At 42.3% G+C, this 19,134-nt stretch overlaps 2 protein-coding genes across 2 annotated transcripts; both read left to right on the forward strand.

The window, feature by feature from the left end:
* The first annotated feature begins 1,024 nt into the window (after positions 1 to 1,024).
* On the forward strand, positions 1,025 to 2,989 carry c14h1orf52 (chromosome 14 C1orf52 homolog). The gene is made up of 3 exons (XM_042007214.1): positions 1,025 to 1,468; positions 1,936 to 2,146; positions 2,688 to 2,989. Exons 1-3 carry the CDS (start codon positions 1,163 to 1,165, stop codon positions 2,840 to 2,842), a joined length of 672 nt encoding a protein of 223 aa, XP_041863148.1. The 5' UTR covers positions 1,025 to 1,162; the 3' UTR covers positions 2,843 to 2,989.
* Positions 2,990 to 13,969: 10,980 nt separating this feature from the next.
* On the forward strand, positions 13,970 to 19,134 carry LOC121653037. Its single transcript, XM_042006237.1, has 2 exons — positions 13,970 to 14,774; positions 15,035 to 19,134. The coding sequence occupies exons 1-2, from the start codon at positions 13,970 to 13,972 to the stop codon at positions 19,132 to 19,134; spliced, it is 4,905 nt and encodes a 1,634-aa protein (XP_041862171.1).

The following is a 19,134-nucleotide window of genomic DNA, read 5'->3' on the forward strand; positions in this document are numbered from 1 at the left end:
ATGGGTATTGTACTTTGTAGAATGGTGTATTTGTTCCTCACAAGACCAATAATGCGCTCATCGTGAATCCGAACAGCTGCAAGTCCCCTTGAATCCTCAAGTTCACTTGAATGCAGTTGCTGTTTCCCCTTTGTGAAGGCAGGTATTCTAAGGTGAGCACTGTGCAAGCCTACAGCATCTCCTACAGTGAAGCCTCTGTCTGCTAGGACCACATCGCCAGGTGACAGATTTTCCAGGTAGCCAGAGTTTTCAGTGATGTGCTTGTCACTTGTTCGCCCTCCCCAACCATTAGCACACAAAGGATATGACTCCCTGTGGGGTAATTAATATTAAGTAATTGCCAAATTGTGATGTTTGTATTGCAAATAGGTCTGTGGACTGGCTTTCACATTTTTAGGTCTTTCGATTGTTGAAGGAATTTTACTGCATATGGTAATCAGTCATATGTACTCATATAATAATCACACGTATATTCAGATTTCTTTATTCATTTATTATTGTTAATCCATTCACTGTTATATTTTCATATTGTGTGTTCTCATTTTACAGAATATTGAAGTTACTGTTTTTCTGCAGGTTTATTGTGCATGCTTGTGTAAGGTCAGACTGACCACTCTCTTCCAGACCTTGGATATGGGAACTGGTTTTATATATATATATATATATATATATATATATATATATATATATATATATATATATATATATCTGTGTGTGTGTTGTGTGTGTGTGTGTGTGTGTGTGTGTAAGAATTTACCCATAAAGCTCACAGACCATTATTCTGCCATGCTAGACAGGACAATTTTTTTTTTTTTTTTTTTTTTTTTTTTTTTTTTAAGGAAAGAGAAGGGTAATTGCGGTCCATAGATATCAACAATAAATACTTTACTAAGTTTATTAATAAAATAAAATAAACTCAAAATAAAATAGTTTATTAATGAGGCCTTTATTGTAGATATCTATGGCTCGGACTTCCTTTAATTGTGTGGTTTTACGACAATCGTCAAATTGTAGCCGTAAAGCTGGAGAGCAGCTTTGCGACTATTTTGGAGGCTGTTTTAAGATGGAGTAGTTCTTGGAGTTTTCTGATCTGAATAATCGAATTCTCTTCTTTCCGTCTCTTTAACGGGTTCTTCGACATTATAAAATTAATAATCCCTGCATGACAGAAGAAATGACGGAAGAAAAGAAACTGGGCTCGTTGGGTTTCTTTACCAGCTACGACGATTTGAGCGACAGTAGCAGTGACTCGGACCAGGAGGGAGACAGTCGAAAGGAGAGATCGGAGGCAGACGTTCAGGAGAGCGGAGCTCAGTCCTCCCAACAGGCGGCTAACCGTAGCGGCAGTGGAGCTCCTTTACCCAGACCTGACGTGCTATTTAGCTCCGTTTCCAAGCCCACGTTCCTCTATAACCCACTCAACAAGCAAATAGACTGGGACAGTCTTACAGTCAAAGCTCCTGAAGAGGTAAGACTCCTAATTAAACGATGACAGATAGACAACTTCATATCTTACAGGTGAACAGAAACGATTTCAGTGAGTTAATCTTGTAAGCAGCAGCTAGATTTATGCTAATCTTCCGCAGCCACAGTTAGCGCTATTAGCAACACTCCAGCTTTGTGGTGATTTGTAATGTTTTGTTGACTGTTTTTGTATGTAATTTTGGTATAAGAGAAAATGTCTGTATATCATTGCTTTTCTTCAGCAGGCTGAAGTCGCCCGAGAACACCTCAACATGTAACTGGGCATGCTGGGGCTAAACCAGCATCCTGATGGACAACGTCTTGCCTCTTAAACTACGAATAGAAAATTTTGTTAAACTTGTGACGTGTAATTAATGCTTTACCATGTAGGAGTTACAGGATAAGTGCATCTTGTGAACAGTTTTTATTTTTGTAAATTTTATGTACTTTTTTTTCTCATGTCTTTTAAAGCTTCCCAGAGAATTTAAGCCATGGAAGACAAATGCTGTGCCCCCTCCTGAGAGCTATGCTGCTGAGCCAGAGAAGAAGAAAGGACCTCCCCCAGGAATGGACATGGCAATAAAGTGGTCCAATGTATATGAAGACAACGGTGAAGATGCACCGCAGTCTCACTCTGGCAAAGCCCGGTTCTTGCCTGCAGAAGAGCAGCCTCCTGACTCAGGTGAATCGATTAGGGTAACATTTTTAAAACTTTTACTGACAGAATGATCAGCTGATAACTGTCATAGACATCCTTTTTTAATACTATCCCACTTTTCTTTTTATGCTATTTCATATTACCAGATGGAATTCAAATCCTATTATATTTAGTGTGCATGTCTTTTGCATAGAGTTGCCGTATATAAGAAAAAATATATTAGAGGTTTTACTTATGTGAGTTTTGACAAAACCAGTCAAATATGACAAAGAGATGAGCCTGATGAGAAGTTTGCAGGTAGTGTGAAGTCATGGGCAGTTATTGGGACATATGAACACATCTTTAGTCTGTTAGCATTGTGAAGAACCTTTTTAAAAAAAGTATTTGCAGATCTTTTTTTTTTTTTTTTTTTTTTTTTTTGTCTTACATGGTTTAAAAAGCTTGTTTTTGCTCTGGGTTCTGCTCCAAACTTACTATTAAGTTGAGCTTAATTCTTGTATTTCAGTTAATTCCTATCTAATATATAAAACTTTTTTTTCCTCTCTTTTTTTCTTTGGTGAATCAGATGAAGAATCAGAACAATCGTCTTTCTCTGCCAAAAAACGCAGAGTGGAGACCTTCCAGCAGAAGGAGAAGAGGAAGAGGGACTTGGGACAAGCCACCTCTGAAAAGAACTTTGTAGAGGAGGAGAAAAGGATCCTGAGGCAAAAGATTGAATGAAGCACGAGAGACTTACAAATAAAAAAATTTTACATCACCAGAAGAATTCTCACATTTCAGCACATTGACCAAGAAGCTGGAAGATATACAGGATTATTTAATCAGTATACAGACATACTGCAATTTGCATTATTATTTTAAATTGTGCTAAAAACAAAAAAGGAAAAACAGTTTTATATCACAAAGGAATCAGGCTAAAAATATCAGAAATATGTGGCTTAAGATCTGTTTGAAAAAAAAAGAATTTTGTTTTTTGTTTGTTTTCTGATGGGCTTTCTCAAATTTCCACACTTCTCTCTTCCAAAGAGACATTGATGATCAAACTCAGTGGATGCAGCTTTATAGAATACACAGATATGCGCTTCACCAAACAAGACCCCTGTCATTAAAGACTTGTTTTTACATATGTGGGTGCTTTTCTTAGAGATGCTGGGACTTTGGAAAGCTGCTGGTGAATAAATGCATTGTCATAATTGGGACAGGAGATGAAAATATTTGGCTCTTTATTTGGCTTTAATCTGCAGTGACAAATTGAATAGAAAGTCAGGTTAGTTAACTTCACCACTGGCTGATGATATAAAGTCACTGTGATGTTTGGTTGTGTTGATTTACTCATGGTTTGTCTCATTATGCTGAATCCACATTTACTATTTAAATATTACTGTGTGTGTAAATTCTTTGACTTTCCTTCAAAGAAATGTGTAAAAAGGCTGTAAATCTTGCTTTTCCCAGGTATGGCCACCAGATGTCACTGCAGCTGCACTATAACTGCCTCCCTTCATGTTTGTAGTAAAGTTGTCTCCCAAAGCAAGACCTGCATGTGTGTTTAATTGTTTGATTTTTTTTTTTTTTTAAAGGGAGCACTAGCCTTCATTTCAGAAGTTCGTCTAATATCGGTCCTGTTGAGATACTGGACTTTGTGTCATATTACATTTAAATTAGCAAAATCAACTCCTGTTTACTGTAATACAGAATATTAGTGGAAGTTTCAATCTTTTATGGACCTTTTGTTTTCTTCTGCTTATTCACTGTTAACAGATGTGTAGAGAATTGTATATTTTTGTCTTCGGTGAAATATTATTCGTTATAAAACACTTAAGTAATAAAAAGTGGGGTTTTTTTGTAAACAGATTGTCATGCATGTATTGTTTTGAATTATATGAAAGGAACAACAAATAGAAAATCATTAAAGAATTATTCATTGTTATTCAGATAATTTGTAATAGGTTCCCACATTCTGTGGATTTCTGTGGCTGCCGTAGTAAATATATAATGGCTTTCCAAGCATCGAAAAAGTTTCCACTTAGCTACAGTTCGTGATCAGAGGAATTCCTGTCCTATCCTTCATCATTGGTTGACATGAAGTGGTGGTAAGTATGCTTCTGATAAAATTCCAGCCTCCAGGTATGTGCCTGGCCTTGTCAGAAATGTGTACCTGGTCCTCCACAACGTCACCGGTGAACTGATTTTTATCAGCCATATTTACGAACAAATAACTCTTCTCTCTGGACTGACTGTGTGTGCAATGAACAGTGAGGTCACCGTGAGAATTAATCATCTCGCCGTCAGTCTAGTAGCTGGAAATTTCCCAGATGGATGTTTTGCAATGCCCTGTCCTCGGAGCTGTTTGTGTGGTGCTGGATTATTACTGTCTTTGATACGATATCCGCTGCATTCTTTGACTGTAGCTTCTTTGTGTAACAAGGATCAAGTTGCCAGAGGAAAGCATTTTTTCATCTCACTGGATGTCACACATGGCTGACCTTATCCTCAATTTAATAAGAGAACGTCTTATTCTTCTGTTGCACTTGGGACAAAAATATTTGTATAGTTGGTCAAGTGAAAAAAAAAAGAGTTAGATTTTACCTTAACATTTTAAATTATTTATAAAATTTATCATCACTGGGTTAAAAGCAAATGCGTCTAATTAACTAAAGTGTAAAAAATTCCAAATAACTGAGCTGTTCCCTGGTCCACTTAAGACTATGAAAAACGTTAGTAACGGTCATCTTTTATCATTCTGACACATTTACTGGAAGGTCAAGACCTTATGATAGCCACTCAGTATTCATGAACCTTTACTGCGCTGGCTGCCAGCAGCTGCTGCTGTCTGACTTATGACATTGTCACAGAGTCAACACAATGTGGCAGCTTGCAGTTCTGTTGGCAGTGGGGTGCTGCCGGGCACGCAGAGACAGTTCAATCACTACTTTTTTTTCTCTAACTTTTAGTATTTTAGTCTAAAAGACAGCAACAAAAAAGGTCTGTCATTTCTAAATATGACAAAGATTCATAATAACCAGGCTCTTTGTCTTAAACATGGTGCTAAATACCAAGTCAGTACAGTGTGTTCTCTGCTTTCAGTACCTGCAAATTTCAGAAATAACCAGCTGTCAAGCAAAATAATTGTCCATTAATTCCTCAGATGTATCAGCAAGGGAAGGGCAGACAGACAATCAACCTAAATCACATTTATTTGAATTATTTACACCCTTTATATCAGTGTAGGGTGCTGGTTTCATGTCAACACCTCCGAAGCTTCCTTCATTCTTGGGTGTTTTCTTGAAGCAAACAGTTTCTTTTCACTGAATCTGGCTGATTGTGAGAAACAGATGTTCAGAAGAAAGGGGAACCTGTGGGTGGCAAACACATCCCTCTACCATGAAATTTGTGCTTTTATGAAATCAGGGTATTCTGCTCTTCTTCCAAAAAACAAAAAAGCAATGGCTGTATCAAGTTCTATCAAGCTGAAGGACATCAAATTAGCAAAAAAGTAGAAAGCGCTGGAGCTCACTGATGGATTTAAATTTGCACTTTCATGTTAAATCAGAAGTACAGTAAATTTTCCATGTGCTATAGATTCATGTTTAATGCTGGAGCCCTGTCTTCACCTTCAGAGCAGGCCTGATTCTTCTTTCTTGGTTTTATATTATGTCAGGGCTAGAATTTTCCAGATGATGGTCAGACAGAAGCATGATTTTATAAACTGCAGTAACATTGTGATACCAGCCCCTGATTGCAGCTGAATATTTCCAAACTTTTCCCTTTTTTTTAAACTAACATTAGAGTCCTTTTCTCCATACCACCCAAGTACATCTGTGACATACATTAGGCTCATGTCCTCTTAGTTTTAGAATGATAGAGAACAGTAGCAGGCAACAAGATGTCTGACCCCTTGTCACAATAAACACGTTAGCGGTTGTTTCTTGATAACGATATGAAGCAGACGGACAGATAGTCCAGGCTCTGTGTGTGTGTCTAAATCAGCTTTGTGGTGCTCGGCCAACTGGTCAGGAATGGAGGCGATACTGTCTGTGTGAATTTTGTTATCTTGACCCTTGTCCTGTGGTTAACCAATGAATTGAATGTTATGTTGGGCTTAAAACTCAGAAAAGAATCAGTGTGGATCTACTGTACTTCCATCTGTTCAGTAGAAATTTGGGAATACAACACCGCTATTTTATTTAAGGAATAATATTTTGTAATATTTTCTTGTTGTTATGCTTAATTCCTTCTGTTAAATAAACTGGTAATGATAGATAGATAGATGATAGAAATTAGCATGTCATAATTTCCTGCAAACAGTCATTAAATGAAACTTAGACCCACTGTTCATCCGATCCTTATGACAATAGCTAATATAATGAGTACCCTTCCTGGCAATACTGACCATAAACTTTGACTGATTAGTGTTTTATAATTTTCTGTGTTTACCACTCCTGTTTAAATGAGTTCAGAAAATCTGAAAAAGAGATGTGTGTATTTTTCATCTCAGATTTGCAACCAGAGCAGCCTTCATATCTATTTTTTTCCTTAAAATTTTAACATATTTTACCAATATGAGCAGTAAACACAACATTTAAACATTGGAACATTTTGTGCTCAAGGAGAATATTTAGGTCAATATCCCGGCTCTGTTGACAAGATGGTATCAAGTGACATGAGAGCTTATCTGGGTTCTGGATGAGCAGATATGAGGAGTCACTGAATACTGATGTTTACATCTCATTTCACTGATAACGGTCTTTTATTAGAGCTAGATTATTTTGTAGAGGCTGTATAGTTTATAATGTTTGTCCTTTTTTTGATTACACAGATGGAATATAACCTCATGTTCTGGTTGCTTTCATGTTTCTTTTTTTCTTTTATCTTGGTACCATTTGCTTGTTTGTTAAATCAACACACTGCTCATTATCACCATGTAATATCTTGTCTGTTTGATCTTTAAATAAGAAGTATAAAATCAGCAATTAACAGTTTTACAACAGGCTAACTGTTGAACTGCATATGTTATTCTAGCAATTGCAAATATATATATATAAATATATATATACATATATTTTTTGCTGCACAGCAAACAAAAACAAAAACAAAACAAAAAAAAAAGAATAATTTACCCTGAAGTCTTTTGTAAAAAAGTTTTAGTGCTTGTTTAAAGCAATAATGAATTTTCCACCCTGACATAAATGAACTTCTGGGCATAAAACTGATTGTGTTTTGCCTAAAATATGGTTGGGGTCAAATTTATAGATGCATTGTCTCAAAAAAAAAAAAAAATCACTCAAAACTAGAAAATATATACTTGTTAAAGTTCACTTGGATATACTGTAAATGAGGCACAGCATGAGTTCCTTTTATATTTTCTTTTCAGTGGTGAAATATAAGAGAATGACAAGAATGTCACGCTCTGAAACTTAGAGCTGCAGGCTGTTGGCAGAACTACTCTGACAAGGATTCTCCAGCATAATTTATACCCTGAGAAAGGCTTGTGTCCACTGGCATAAATTTAGTTGAGGTTTGGGGAGGGAAAAAAAGAAGGGAAGACCCATAAACAGGCCAGGACAGAGAGAGAGGGAACAATGGGCAGCCATCGGGAGAAGAGGAGAGCCCCAACAGCTGCAAAACCTTGAATTCCTACACACACTTACATGCATATGCAACCGTGCATGCACATAGACATATGAACTCCAATTCCTTTTATTTTCCTCTGTCTCTCTTTCTCACACAGGCAAACACTTGGTTTCCTGCTCATACACTCTCTGACCAGGCCATCTAAAAAAAGAGGGGGGGCCAGCCAAGCAGATGTTCTGCTACAGCCTTCACAAAAAGCACAAAGGACTGATGGAGGGGACAGAAAGGAAACAAAAAAAGAGACAACTTGTCCATTTCTACTGCACTGCACAAATAAAATGTATACAAATAAAAAATAAAAAATAAACAATATATATATATATATATATATATATATAACTTTTTATTTGTGTACATATTATTTGTAGTAATTAGAGAGAAACCAGGTTCTGCATTTGATTATTGTAGTTATCTGGTTTGTTTGTCCACTATAACAGTAAATTTATGAGTTTTTGACTGTCAAAGAAAGCAAACAAATAACTTGAACTGGCACTTTGTGGCAATTTTTTCCTTTACAGACTAAAAGATGGCTAAATGTTATCCTGTCTGAACCGTTTGCTCAAGTGTAAAACTTAATGCATGGTGGTTACATGTTGCCATTTCATACAACCCAAGCTTATTGATGCACACATGCAACACTTCTGTGCAGTCAAAAGTTTTGAATTCTTGCCTTAGCATCTACCTTCCACACCCCACTCCTCTTGCTTTCCCTTTTCTGCTCCTTCGCACACAAACACAATATGCAGCCTGCAGGTTTTGACCTGTGAATAACTGCCCAGACTGAGTCTAGTCAGTCAGTCGGGGAGGCAGGACAAGGCGTCAGGGCCTACACAGCTCCTGCAGGGCAATAACAGATGCTTATCATGTTTTACTGAGAGTAGTGGTGGTGATGGTGGTGGAGAGGGCTGGGGGTCAGTATTGTAGGGCCCCTGTCAATGAATGGCTTTGACAATAAATGCCCTCAATCATTGGTAGGTATTGTATCCTTGAAAACACAGGCACAGTTATCCCAGAGGGCTTATAATGGATTCAGAATCAGTTGGACTGTAGGAATTTTAGTAAATGTGTGTCTTACAGGGACAGCTACATGTGCACTTAAACACCCACTGCAGCTTTTCAGCAGCTCATCTTCTTGCACATTCCAAGTGGAGGCAAGAGCAAACAAACAGCTTAAGGTTCAAGTGAAGTATGTTTCATTCCTTTCTCCGCCGTCTCGGATGCTCTTAAAGCCTTGGGTTGTGCTGCGGGCAGGGACAGAGGTTATATCCAAGGTCAAAAAAGAGAGGATTACTCAAGATACACTTCAGATAAACGTGTCTGTCAATTTGGCCGACGATCCCAACAATCTTTTAAAAAAAGGCGTGAGACTTGGGTCCATTTAAGCCTGGGATTGGCAAAATTTATTGGTATCTAAACCACAACCATCAACAACCTTCTAAAGAGCAACTAAGGGCTTTTATACCCTCCTGCTGCAGGTAATTAGCCGGAACCACCTGTTGAAGTGGGACTAGACTATACAAGTTAACATATCCACATCATATCTTACTTAAAATAACACCTGTAAAGCAAACATCATAAATCAATATTTACATATATACAAACTTAAACATAATCCACTTAATAATTTTACAGCATGCTTCAAATACACATTTAATTTATATAAACTACTTCCCACCCCTCTTTGTTAACATGGTTTGTTCCGAAACCTCTTAAACAGGAAATTAGGCCTACTTCCCCCTTTTACCTCTCCTGCCCTGCAATAAAGACAAGAGGTGAGTATTGCCATTTCCTTCTTGAGCTTATAGCTTTACACAATTAGACACAGATCAAAGTAAAAATGAGTATCAAATGTTGTTAAACGTTAAAATACTAATTTAAGTTCTCTTTTCCCTGGGCAGGATGGCCAGTCCCCCTCTGCAAACAAACAAACACTTTTCTCTGTTCTAACATTCAATAAAACAATTAATTAATCTGTGTGGTCCTATCTGCCAAACATTCCAATAATATGTGCCAGACTTGTGGTGGTGATGGAACCACCGGTCTCCGTCACATTTCCTCCCTCCTCCCCTAAGACTCCAGTCCATCAGTCCTCATACATACGGGAAAGAGAGTCAGCCACAACGTTAGACTTTCCTGCCCGATACTGCACTGTAAAGTTGTAGGGTTGCAGACTAATATACCATCTCGTAATCCGCATATTGGAGTCTTTCATCTGATGCAGCCACTGAAGCGCTCGATGATCCGTTTCCAGAATAAAATGTCGACCCAATAGATAATACCGCAGTGACTCTACAGCCCACTTCACCGCAAGACACTCTTTCTCCACTGTAGAGTATCTTGTCTCCCGGTCTCGAAGTTTCCGACTGAGGAAGACCACTGGACGTTGTCCTCCATCCAACTCTTGCAACAGCACTGCCCCCAAACCCACTCCAGAGGCATCGGTCTGTAGCGTGAATGATTGTGTGAAGTCAGGGCTATGCAGAACAGAGTCACTTGCAATGGCTGACTTGAGATCCTTGAAGGCTCTATCACAGTTCTCAGTCCACTTGACCTTGTTTGGTGCAGAGGCTTTTGTAAGGTCAGTGAGAACTGCTGCCCTCTCAGCAAAATGGGGAATAAACTTACTATACCATCCCACCAGTCCAACAAATGCACGCACTTTCCTCTTCGTTGTGGGCACTGGATATGAGTGAATTGCCTCCACCTTTCCCACCTGAGGCTTAACCTGTCCTTGCCCCACCACATAGCCCAGATACTCCACTTGGCTCTGTGCCACTTTACACTTGTGGGGATTAATGGTAAGACCAGCAGATTCAATGAGGCTGAGAACATGGTGCAGGTGAGCCACGTGCTCCTCCCAGGTCTGGCTGAAGATAACCACATCATCCAGGTATGCGGCAGCAAACTCCGACACTCCCATCAGCAGCTGGTCCATGAGCCGCTGAAATGTTGCAGGCGCCCCCTGTAAACCAAATGGCATCACCTTAAACTGAAACAAGCCAAAAGGTGTTTTGAAGGCTGTTAGTTCTCTTGCTTCCAGTGCAAGGGGCAGTTGCCAGTAACCCTTACACAGATCAAGAGTGGTGATGAACTTGCCCCTCCCAACTCTTTCCAACAGTTCATCAATACGAGGCATTGGATAAGGGTCAAACCTGGAGATTGCATTTATATATCTGAAGTCAATGCAAAACCTCAAAGATCCATCCTTTTTTGGAACCAGCACAACTGGACTGCACCATTCACTCACTGAAACTTCAATAATTCCAAGCTCCAACATTAGTTCAATCTCCTTCTTGAGTTGTGGCACTAGCCGTTCAGGAATCCTATAGAACTTCCTGTGAGGAATGGCATCATCTTTCAAATGAATTTTATGTTGAACCAAAGTAGTGAAACCTGGTTTTTCCTGAAACAAATTCGGGTCCAGAAGAGGCCTTATATCCTCTTGCTGAGAAGGCTGGAGATGTGAGAGTGTGACTGAACTTGCCTCTGCGTTGCCTGTAGGAAAAAACTGCTCACCCTCCTCTCCATCCTCAACCACACGAGCCAGGAGCTGTTGTCTGACAGGCTGTGGATGTTTCGGCGCCTGGGCTGGACTATCCTGAGGCCACTGTGAAGTCGATGAGGGGTTTGACGATAGAGATGGCTGTGGCTGCACCAGGAACTCCTTCAACAAATTCACATGAAAGATTTGATATTTCTTTTTCTTTTCAGGCATGTACAGTTCATAGGTTACTTTACCCAAACATCTTGTCACTCTGTAAGGTCCCTGCCACTTGGCTAGCAATTTACTGTCACAAGTGGGAAGCAGCAACATCACCTGTTGTCCTGGTTGAAAAATCCTCTCCCTGGCCTTTTTATCATACCAGGTCTTCTGTTTGATCTGAGCCAACCTCATGTTCTGCTGGGCCAGTTCAGTCATCCGTTCCAGCTTCTCCCTCATTCGCACCACATATGCCACCACGTTTTCTCCAGCTGCCTTTGGGTTCTCCCAATGTTCCTTCAGCAAGTCCAGTGGTCCTCTAACTTGACGACCATACAGCAACTCAAATGGTGAAAATCCAGTGGAGGCCTGTGGCACCTCACGATATGCAAACAATAAGTAAGGCAGCCACTGGTCCCAATCCGATCCAGTCTCTGAAACAAACTTGCGTAGCATGGTTTTTAAAGTTTGGTTAAACCGCTCAACCAGTCCATCTGACTGGGGGTGGTATGGGGTGGTTTTAATACCCTTAATACCAAGCAACTGATAAACCTGCTTTAATAGCCTAGACAGGAAATTTGTTCCACAATCTGTGAGAATCTCCCTAGGTATACCCACTCTAGAAAAGAACTGTAAAAGGCAATTAGCAACCTGACGAGCTTTGACTGATCTAAGCGGGAAAGCCTCGGGGTAGCGAGTAGCATAGTCACATATTACCAATATGAACCGGCTACCACAGGAGCTTCTCTCAAGGGGGCCCACAATGTCCATTCCTATTCTGTCAAAGGGTGTATCTATGATGGGCAATGGCTGTAGCCTAGCACGAGCCACACCTTTGTTCGAGGATAGCTGACATATCTTACATGAGGAACAAAACTGCTGCACATGAGTGAACATGCCAGGCCATACAAAGCGAGAAGAGATCCTATAGAGAGACTTTTGAAAAGCAAGGTGGCCTGCCCATGGTATTGAATGACCCAGCTCCATTACCTTCTGCCTAAGAGACTGTGGTAGAGCTATGGCCTCAGTTTTTCCTTTACACTGGTAAAGAACGCCATCTCTCACGACATACGTGGCATCTGCCAGAACATCCACTTTGCCAAGCTTGTTCCCATTAACCTCAGAGACTCTGTCAAACCATGGTTTTAATGTTGGATCAGCCCTCTGAAGCCCTGATATATCTGAAGGAACATCAAAATCTAGACTTTGACTCGGTCTTCCTGGCTGCACATTTTCTAACTTAGCTGAACCCAGAAACTTATCCCTTCTCCTCTCAGCTCTAGACTTAACTGGTCTACAAGGACCTGACTCCAGTTCATCATTATAAAATGGTAGCTCTTTAAGAGGATTAATAACTTTCTGTGCTCTTGTGGTCACATAACTGTAACTGGGTCCCGTAAACCCTGGGTCTAAAGTCAGGTCCAAGCCATAATTATTTGACTGGACCTCTTGATCATTAGCAATATCTTGAGTTTCAGCTTTTGCATTGTGTACCAAATCTAGCAAAGTGGGAACATCAAGCCCAATGTAGTGAGCACTCAATACTTTGGGTATGTGTGCTCAAGTTGGCCCCTCCCCTCTAATCAAGGGCATGTATAAAAGGCACCTGGTGGCCTCCTTTCTGCCTCTCTCTCTTTCCTGGCTGTCTGCAGGTCTCCTTGGGTGGTGAGTAGGGTGCTAGGAATCTTTTATGAAAGCAAAAGGTGGATTTTTATTTAATCCTTGCTCTGTTTTTTTGTAGGTCCACCTGCTGCTGTTCTGCCTGTTTTGATTCTTTCTTTTTCTTTTTTTGGTAGTGTAAGTTGTAGTTTGACCTAGTTACTTTTTGTTTTTTTGTCTGAACCTTGTTTCCTTTCTTTTTTTTACAGCTGGGAGCCATTGAGTGGATGGGCTAGGCACTCGTGGTTGGGAACCCTCACTTTTTGTGTTTGGTTTGACTCACTGGGTACACAGGTCTCCACGTCTTGATTTGTAGTGAAGTGTGTCGTGTGTGTGTGTGCTCACAAGGTAAGTGGTGGCACCCCTGGGCACTTTCCTTTGTAGGTTGCCCCTCTACCAATCCTCCCAGCTGACTTCTTATTTGTGGGTTAGTCCTTTACAAATTTGTATATGACTGTTTCATATAGATTTTAAATACCATTAGCCACCTTGTATTAGAATAAATTGGTTACTTTTCAACTCACGTCTCTGTCTCTTCTTAGCAGGAACGAATCTACAGTTATCTCCCGGGGCCCTAAGCCCCAGGTGGCGTTGTCGAACCTTCCATCTACAAACTCCTAAATAAATTCAGTTACTTATCCACCCTGTGTTTGAGTCTATTATACCACACCCTCACGCCCCCACTACAAATTGGCGTTGTCGGCAGGATTTCCTGTTAGAGCAGAGACGTGTGTTTGTGGTTTCTTTTTTTCTTAGTGGCAGATTCGGTTGAGTTGTTATTTTCTCAAGTATATTTTTCTGGGCAGAGCAGCAGTAGGTTCATTGGATCCCAGGGCCTCGTCTACTGGCATCACTAAATGGCGGAGGAGATTGGCCAGCTAAAGGCGCTCATTGACCAACTGCAAGCTGAGAACCAACGGCTGCGACAAGGTCAAGATGGAAGCCAGGCGGGGCCGAGTGATTCGACTGCTGCAGGTTCTTCAGGGTACGGACCATCCACAGTCACAACTCCACCGATAGAGAGACTGATTTACCTTCCCAGAGAGAGAAGGTGCCCTGTATTCAGGGGCAGAACTGGTCTTGGGCTGGCCGAGTGGGTCGAAGAGGTCCAAGCATGCTTTCGTTCTAGGCATCTGTCTTCCATTGAGAAAGCATTCTTCCTGTATGACCACTTGGAAGGAGAGGCTCGAGATGAGATCCGTTACCGACCTCGTGAGGAGCGAGAGGACCCTGAAAAGGTTCTCTCTATTTTGCAGGAACTATATGGGTGTACCAGGTCTTATGTGTCTCTGCAGGAGGACTTCTTTTCCAGGAAACAATTAGATGGTGAAACACTACAAGAGTTTTCACATGCTCTAATGTGTTTAATGGAGAGGGTTGCCCAAAAGGCCCCAATTGGTCTCTTAAACAAAGATGTGATGCTTAGAGATCAATTTGTCGAGTATGTGTTTGATTGCTTTCTCCGCAGAGAATTGAAGCAGTATGTCCGTGCACACCCTGACGCCACCCTAATAGATGTTCGCACGGAGGCTATAAGGTGGGAGCAGGAAGGCATGCCGGGAGGGGGGAGAGGTAGAAGTAATTCTGTTCCTGCTGCTTTAGGCTTCCAGCACACGGTGCAGAAGTATCAGACTAGTCCTAGCCACCTGTACCAACCATCAGGTAATCCCTATGGTAACCTTGAGTTGGATGAGTTAAAGGAGATGCTTAAAAAGCAACAGGAACAGTTGAATCAATTAAGCCATACCATTGCTAATCTTAATCTTACCCCCAACAATCGGTTTCAATCCCCTGATAAAATCGTCTGTAAGAGATGTAGGCAACCAGGCCATTTTGCAAGGGATTGCAGGAAAAGACCTGTGACTTCAGGACCGCAGCCAGGGCCAAGAGCTGTATCCTCTAGCATGAATCACGATGCACAGGAGCAGGAAAACTGTCACCCCCTGAACTGCTGAGCCAAAGTTCAGGTGGGGTCTTTCCAGGCTCAGAATTCCCTGCTGTTCCTGACGGGTTAGTGTCAGCATGTCCCTGGTTGACCGTACTTATGGGTGGGGTTCAGGTTCCTTGTTTGGTGGACACAGGGTCAATGGTGTCTACAATAACTGAAAGTTTCTTTGAAAAGAACTTTGCACCCTGGGGCTCAGATAAGCTCCGTACCTGTAACTGGTTGAGGTTGACTGCTGCTAATGGGCTTGCAATACCCTATATTGGCTACTTTGAACTAGATGTGCTGCTCTGTGGTAAAGCGGTAGCCAAGCGAGGGGTGTTGGTGGTTAAAGATTCTAAAAATGGTGCCCCTGCTGTCCCAGGGGTATTGGGGATGAACATCATCAAAAAATGTTACCATGAGCTTTTTGTTGAACATGGCTCAGCTCTTTTTGAGGCAACTAATGTGTCACAGGCTCCAGTCCCCATTCGGCAAGCTCTCCAGCAGTGTCACCAGGCTAAAGTTAATGCCCAACCAGATTATTCAGGCAGAGTAAAGGTTAAAGGGGGGAGGGTTTGCAGAATACCTGGAGGCACTTTAAAAATTGTAAGTGCTTCCTGTCACAAGCACTATACAGTGGATGAGGTCTTGTTTGAACCCCTGACCACAGGTTTGCCTCTTGGGCTCTTAGCGTCCCCAGCGCTGGTACGGGTTAGCCGAGGTACAGCTTATATCCCCATTGTTAATGTAGGGACGCAAGATGTTGTGCTATACCCTCGTACTGTACTTGGTACCATTAGCACTGCCTATCTGGTGAGCTCCCCAGCTGGCCTTGTAGAGGGTGATGGTCTTGTAGAGAGGGATGCTCCTGCCACTGTCGCTTCTCATGCAGCCCATACCTCTGTGAGGGACCAAATTGATGCAGTGGATTTAACAGCCCTTGGAGGGCAGGAGCAAAAGCAGGTTAGATCTTTGTTGCAAAAATTCCAGAGTGTGTTTTCAACACATGAAGGCGACATAGGCTGTACTAACCTTATATCCCATGATATCCCTTTAGTGGATGAAGTGCCAGTACGCCAGCGGTTTAGACGGATTCCCCCTTCAGAATATGAAGCAGCAAAGGCCCATATTCGCCAGCTTCTTGAAACACAGGTAATCAGGGAGAGTAGTAGCCCCTACGCCTCTCCCATAGTGTTAGTCAAAAAGAAAGATGGCAGCCTCCGCTTATGTGTGGATTATCGCCTCTTGAACAGCAAAACGCGGAAGGATGCATTTCCCTTACCACGCATCGAAGAGTCACTTGATGCGTTGTCTGGAGCCAAGTGGTTCTCTACTTTGGATTTAGCTGCTGGGTATAATCAAGTACCTGTCACTGAGAAAGACAAAGCGAAGACTGCTTTCTGCACACCATTTGGACTTTTTGAATGGAACAGGATGCCCTTTGGGCTGTGCAATGCTCCAAGTACTTTTCAAAGATTGATGGAGAGAATCTTTGGAGACCAACATGGCCAGTCTCTATTATTGTACCTGGATGATGTTGTTGTTTTCTCTTCTACTGTAGAGGAACATATGAACCGGTTGGATGCTGTTCTGGGTCGTCTGCAGAAAGAGGGTCTCAAGGCCAAGTTGGAGAAATGCTCCTTTTTCAAAACAGAGGTGAGCTACCTGGGTCATGTCATTTCGCAGGATGGTGTGTCAACAGACCCAGGCAAGATTGAGGCGGTGTCTAAGTGGGAAAGGCCAACCTCTGTGCCAGAGCTGCGTTCCTTCCTAGGGTTTGCCAGTTATTACCGGCGATTCATTAAAGGATTTGCCAAGATTGCAGCTCCGCTGCACCGCCTGGTAGCTGAACAGACTGTTGGCAAGTCTCGCAAGCCCACAAAGATGCCCCTTGCTGCAGTATGGACAGATGAGTGTGAACACAGTTTTGAAGATCTGAAAACGAAATTGGCGTCAGCTCCTGTCTTGGCCTATGCTAACTTTGCTCTGCCTTTTATTCTGGAAGTAGATGCCAGCTATGATGGACTTGGTGCGGTACTTTCTCAAGAACAGGATGGTAAGATCCGACCTGTAGCCTATGCAAGTCGTGGCCTTAGACCTACAGAGCGCAATATGAACAACTATAGTGCAATGAAGCTGGAGTTTCTTGCCCTTAAATGGGCCATGACCGAGAAATTTAGGGATTATTTGTTGGGACAGAAGTGTGTGGTTTTTACTGACAATAATCCCCTCAGTCACCTTTTAACAGCAAAGCTTGGTGCGACTGAACAGCGGTGGGCTGCACAGCTGGCTACATTTGACTTTGCCATCAAATACAGGCCTGGCAGAAATAACAGAAATGCTGACGCCCTCTCCCGACAACATCCAGCCCCGGCAAGTACATCAGACCTTGTTAGCTCTGGTCTGCAAGTTCCAGAAGCTTTGCATCAAGCAGTTGAGGTGCAGAAAAGTGAAGCTACTCAAATTGGTATATCTGCATTTCCATGTCATACTCTGTCAGATTTGTGTGCATTGCAGGAAGCTGATCCTTCTATCAACAAGTTCCTGACATTCTGGTCCAGAAAGCAAGGCCCTGATGCAACAGAACGTCGCCATATAACCAAGGAGGTTTTGATCTTAATTCGACAGTGGGATCGAATTGTGGAGAAAGGCGGGGTGCTTTATCGTCGTGTGTGCAACCCTGATGGAGAAGAGAATCTGCAGCTGGTTCTTCCTGCGTCCCTTCAGAAGCAGGTACTGCAGCAGTTGCATGATGAACATGGACATCAGGGTGTAGAACGAACAACTGGCTTAGTCCGTCAGCGCTGCTACTGGCCTGGAATGCATCATGACATAAAGCAGTGGTGCCAGAACTGTGAACGTTGCCAGGTGGCTAAAGATATTCACCCTGCTACACGTACCTACATGGGCCATCTACTTGCATCCCGGCCAAATCAAATTCTGGCTATTGATTTTACCACCTTGGAGCCAGCAAGAAATGGGATGGAAAATGTTTTGATAATGACTGATGTTTTTTCCAAATTCACGCAGGCAGTTCCAACTTCTGACCAAACTGCTGTTACTGTTGCCAAGGTTCTGGTAAATGAGTGGTTTTGTAAGTTTGGTGTACCGGGCCGGGTCCATTCGGATCAGGGCCGGAATTTTGAGAGTCACCTTATTCAACAACTGTGCCAGATGTATGGAATACAAAAGAGTCGGACTACCCCTTACCATCCCGCTGGTAATGGACAGTGTGAAAGGTTTAACAGGACTCTGCATAACCTTCTTCGCACACTACCGGTCACCAAAAAGAGGGACTGGTCATGTTATCTTGCATCACTTACCTTCTCATATAATACTACTGCACATCAGTCCACAGGAGAGTCCCCATATTTCCTCATGTTTGGCATAGAGCCACAATTGCCAGTGGATTTTCTCTTGGGAAGAGTGCCAGACCCAACCCCTGGCACCATTAATGACTGGATGGTGGAGCATCAGACTCGGCTACGTCATGCATATGAGGGTGTGAACCAACACCTGGTGGCTAAAGCCCAGCTGCGCAAGGAGCTTCATGATAAAAAGGTACGGGATTCCCCTTTTCAGGAAGGCCAGCTGGTTTACCTTAAGGAGACCGGGGTCAGAGGTCGTCATAAGATCAAAGATGTCTGGAGCTCCGTGGTGTATGAGGTGTTGAGAACCCCGACAGGAGGACCTGTGTATACCATTGCACCTAAGGATGACCCCAGCAAGGTAAAACATGTTCATCGCTCCTTGCTGAAGGCTAAAATGGTTAACGACCGTCCTATGAGTGAAGTGCAGGCAGAACTCCCTTTCCAAAAGGAGCCTTGGAGTGATGAACTGCAGACAGAACTCCATTCCCTAGAGGAGCCGGTGACTGAGGGTGAGTGGTTTAGGTTGGTCCCTTGTTCCAGTTCAACCACCACAGACCCTCACTCTACACCACCACAACCCCCCACATCCACTCAAGCCAGGCCAGTCTGTCCCTCTGCTGATCTTGTGGAGGTAGTCCAAACTCCAACAGATGCAGAGCATTCCCTAAGGAGGACCACTCGTATAACGGCCGGAAAACATCCAAATCTCCATCACCTGCCATAG

Source organism: Melanotaenia boesemani, chromosome 14, assembly GCF_017639745.1.
Source record: "Melanotaenia boesemani isolate fMelBoe1 chromosome 14, fMelBoe1.pri, whole genome shotgun sequence".
Classification (NCBI taxonomy): Eukaryota; Metazoa; Chordata; class Actinopteri; order Atheriniformes; family Melanotaeniidae; genus Melanotaenia; species Melanotaenia boesemani.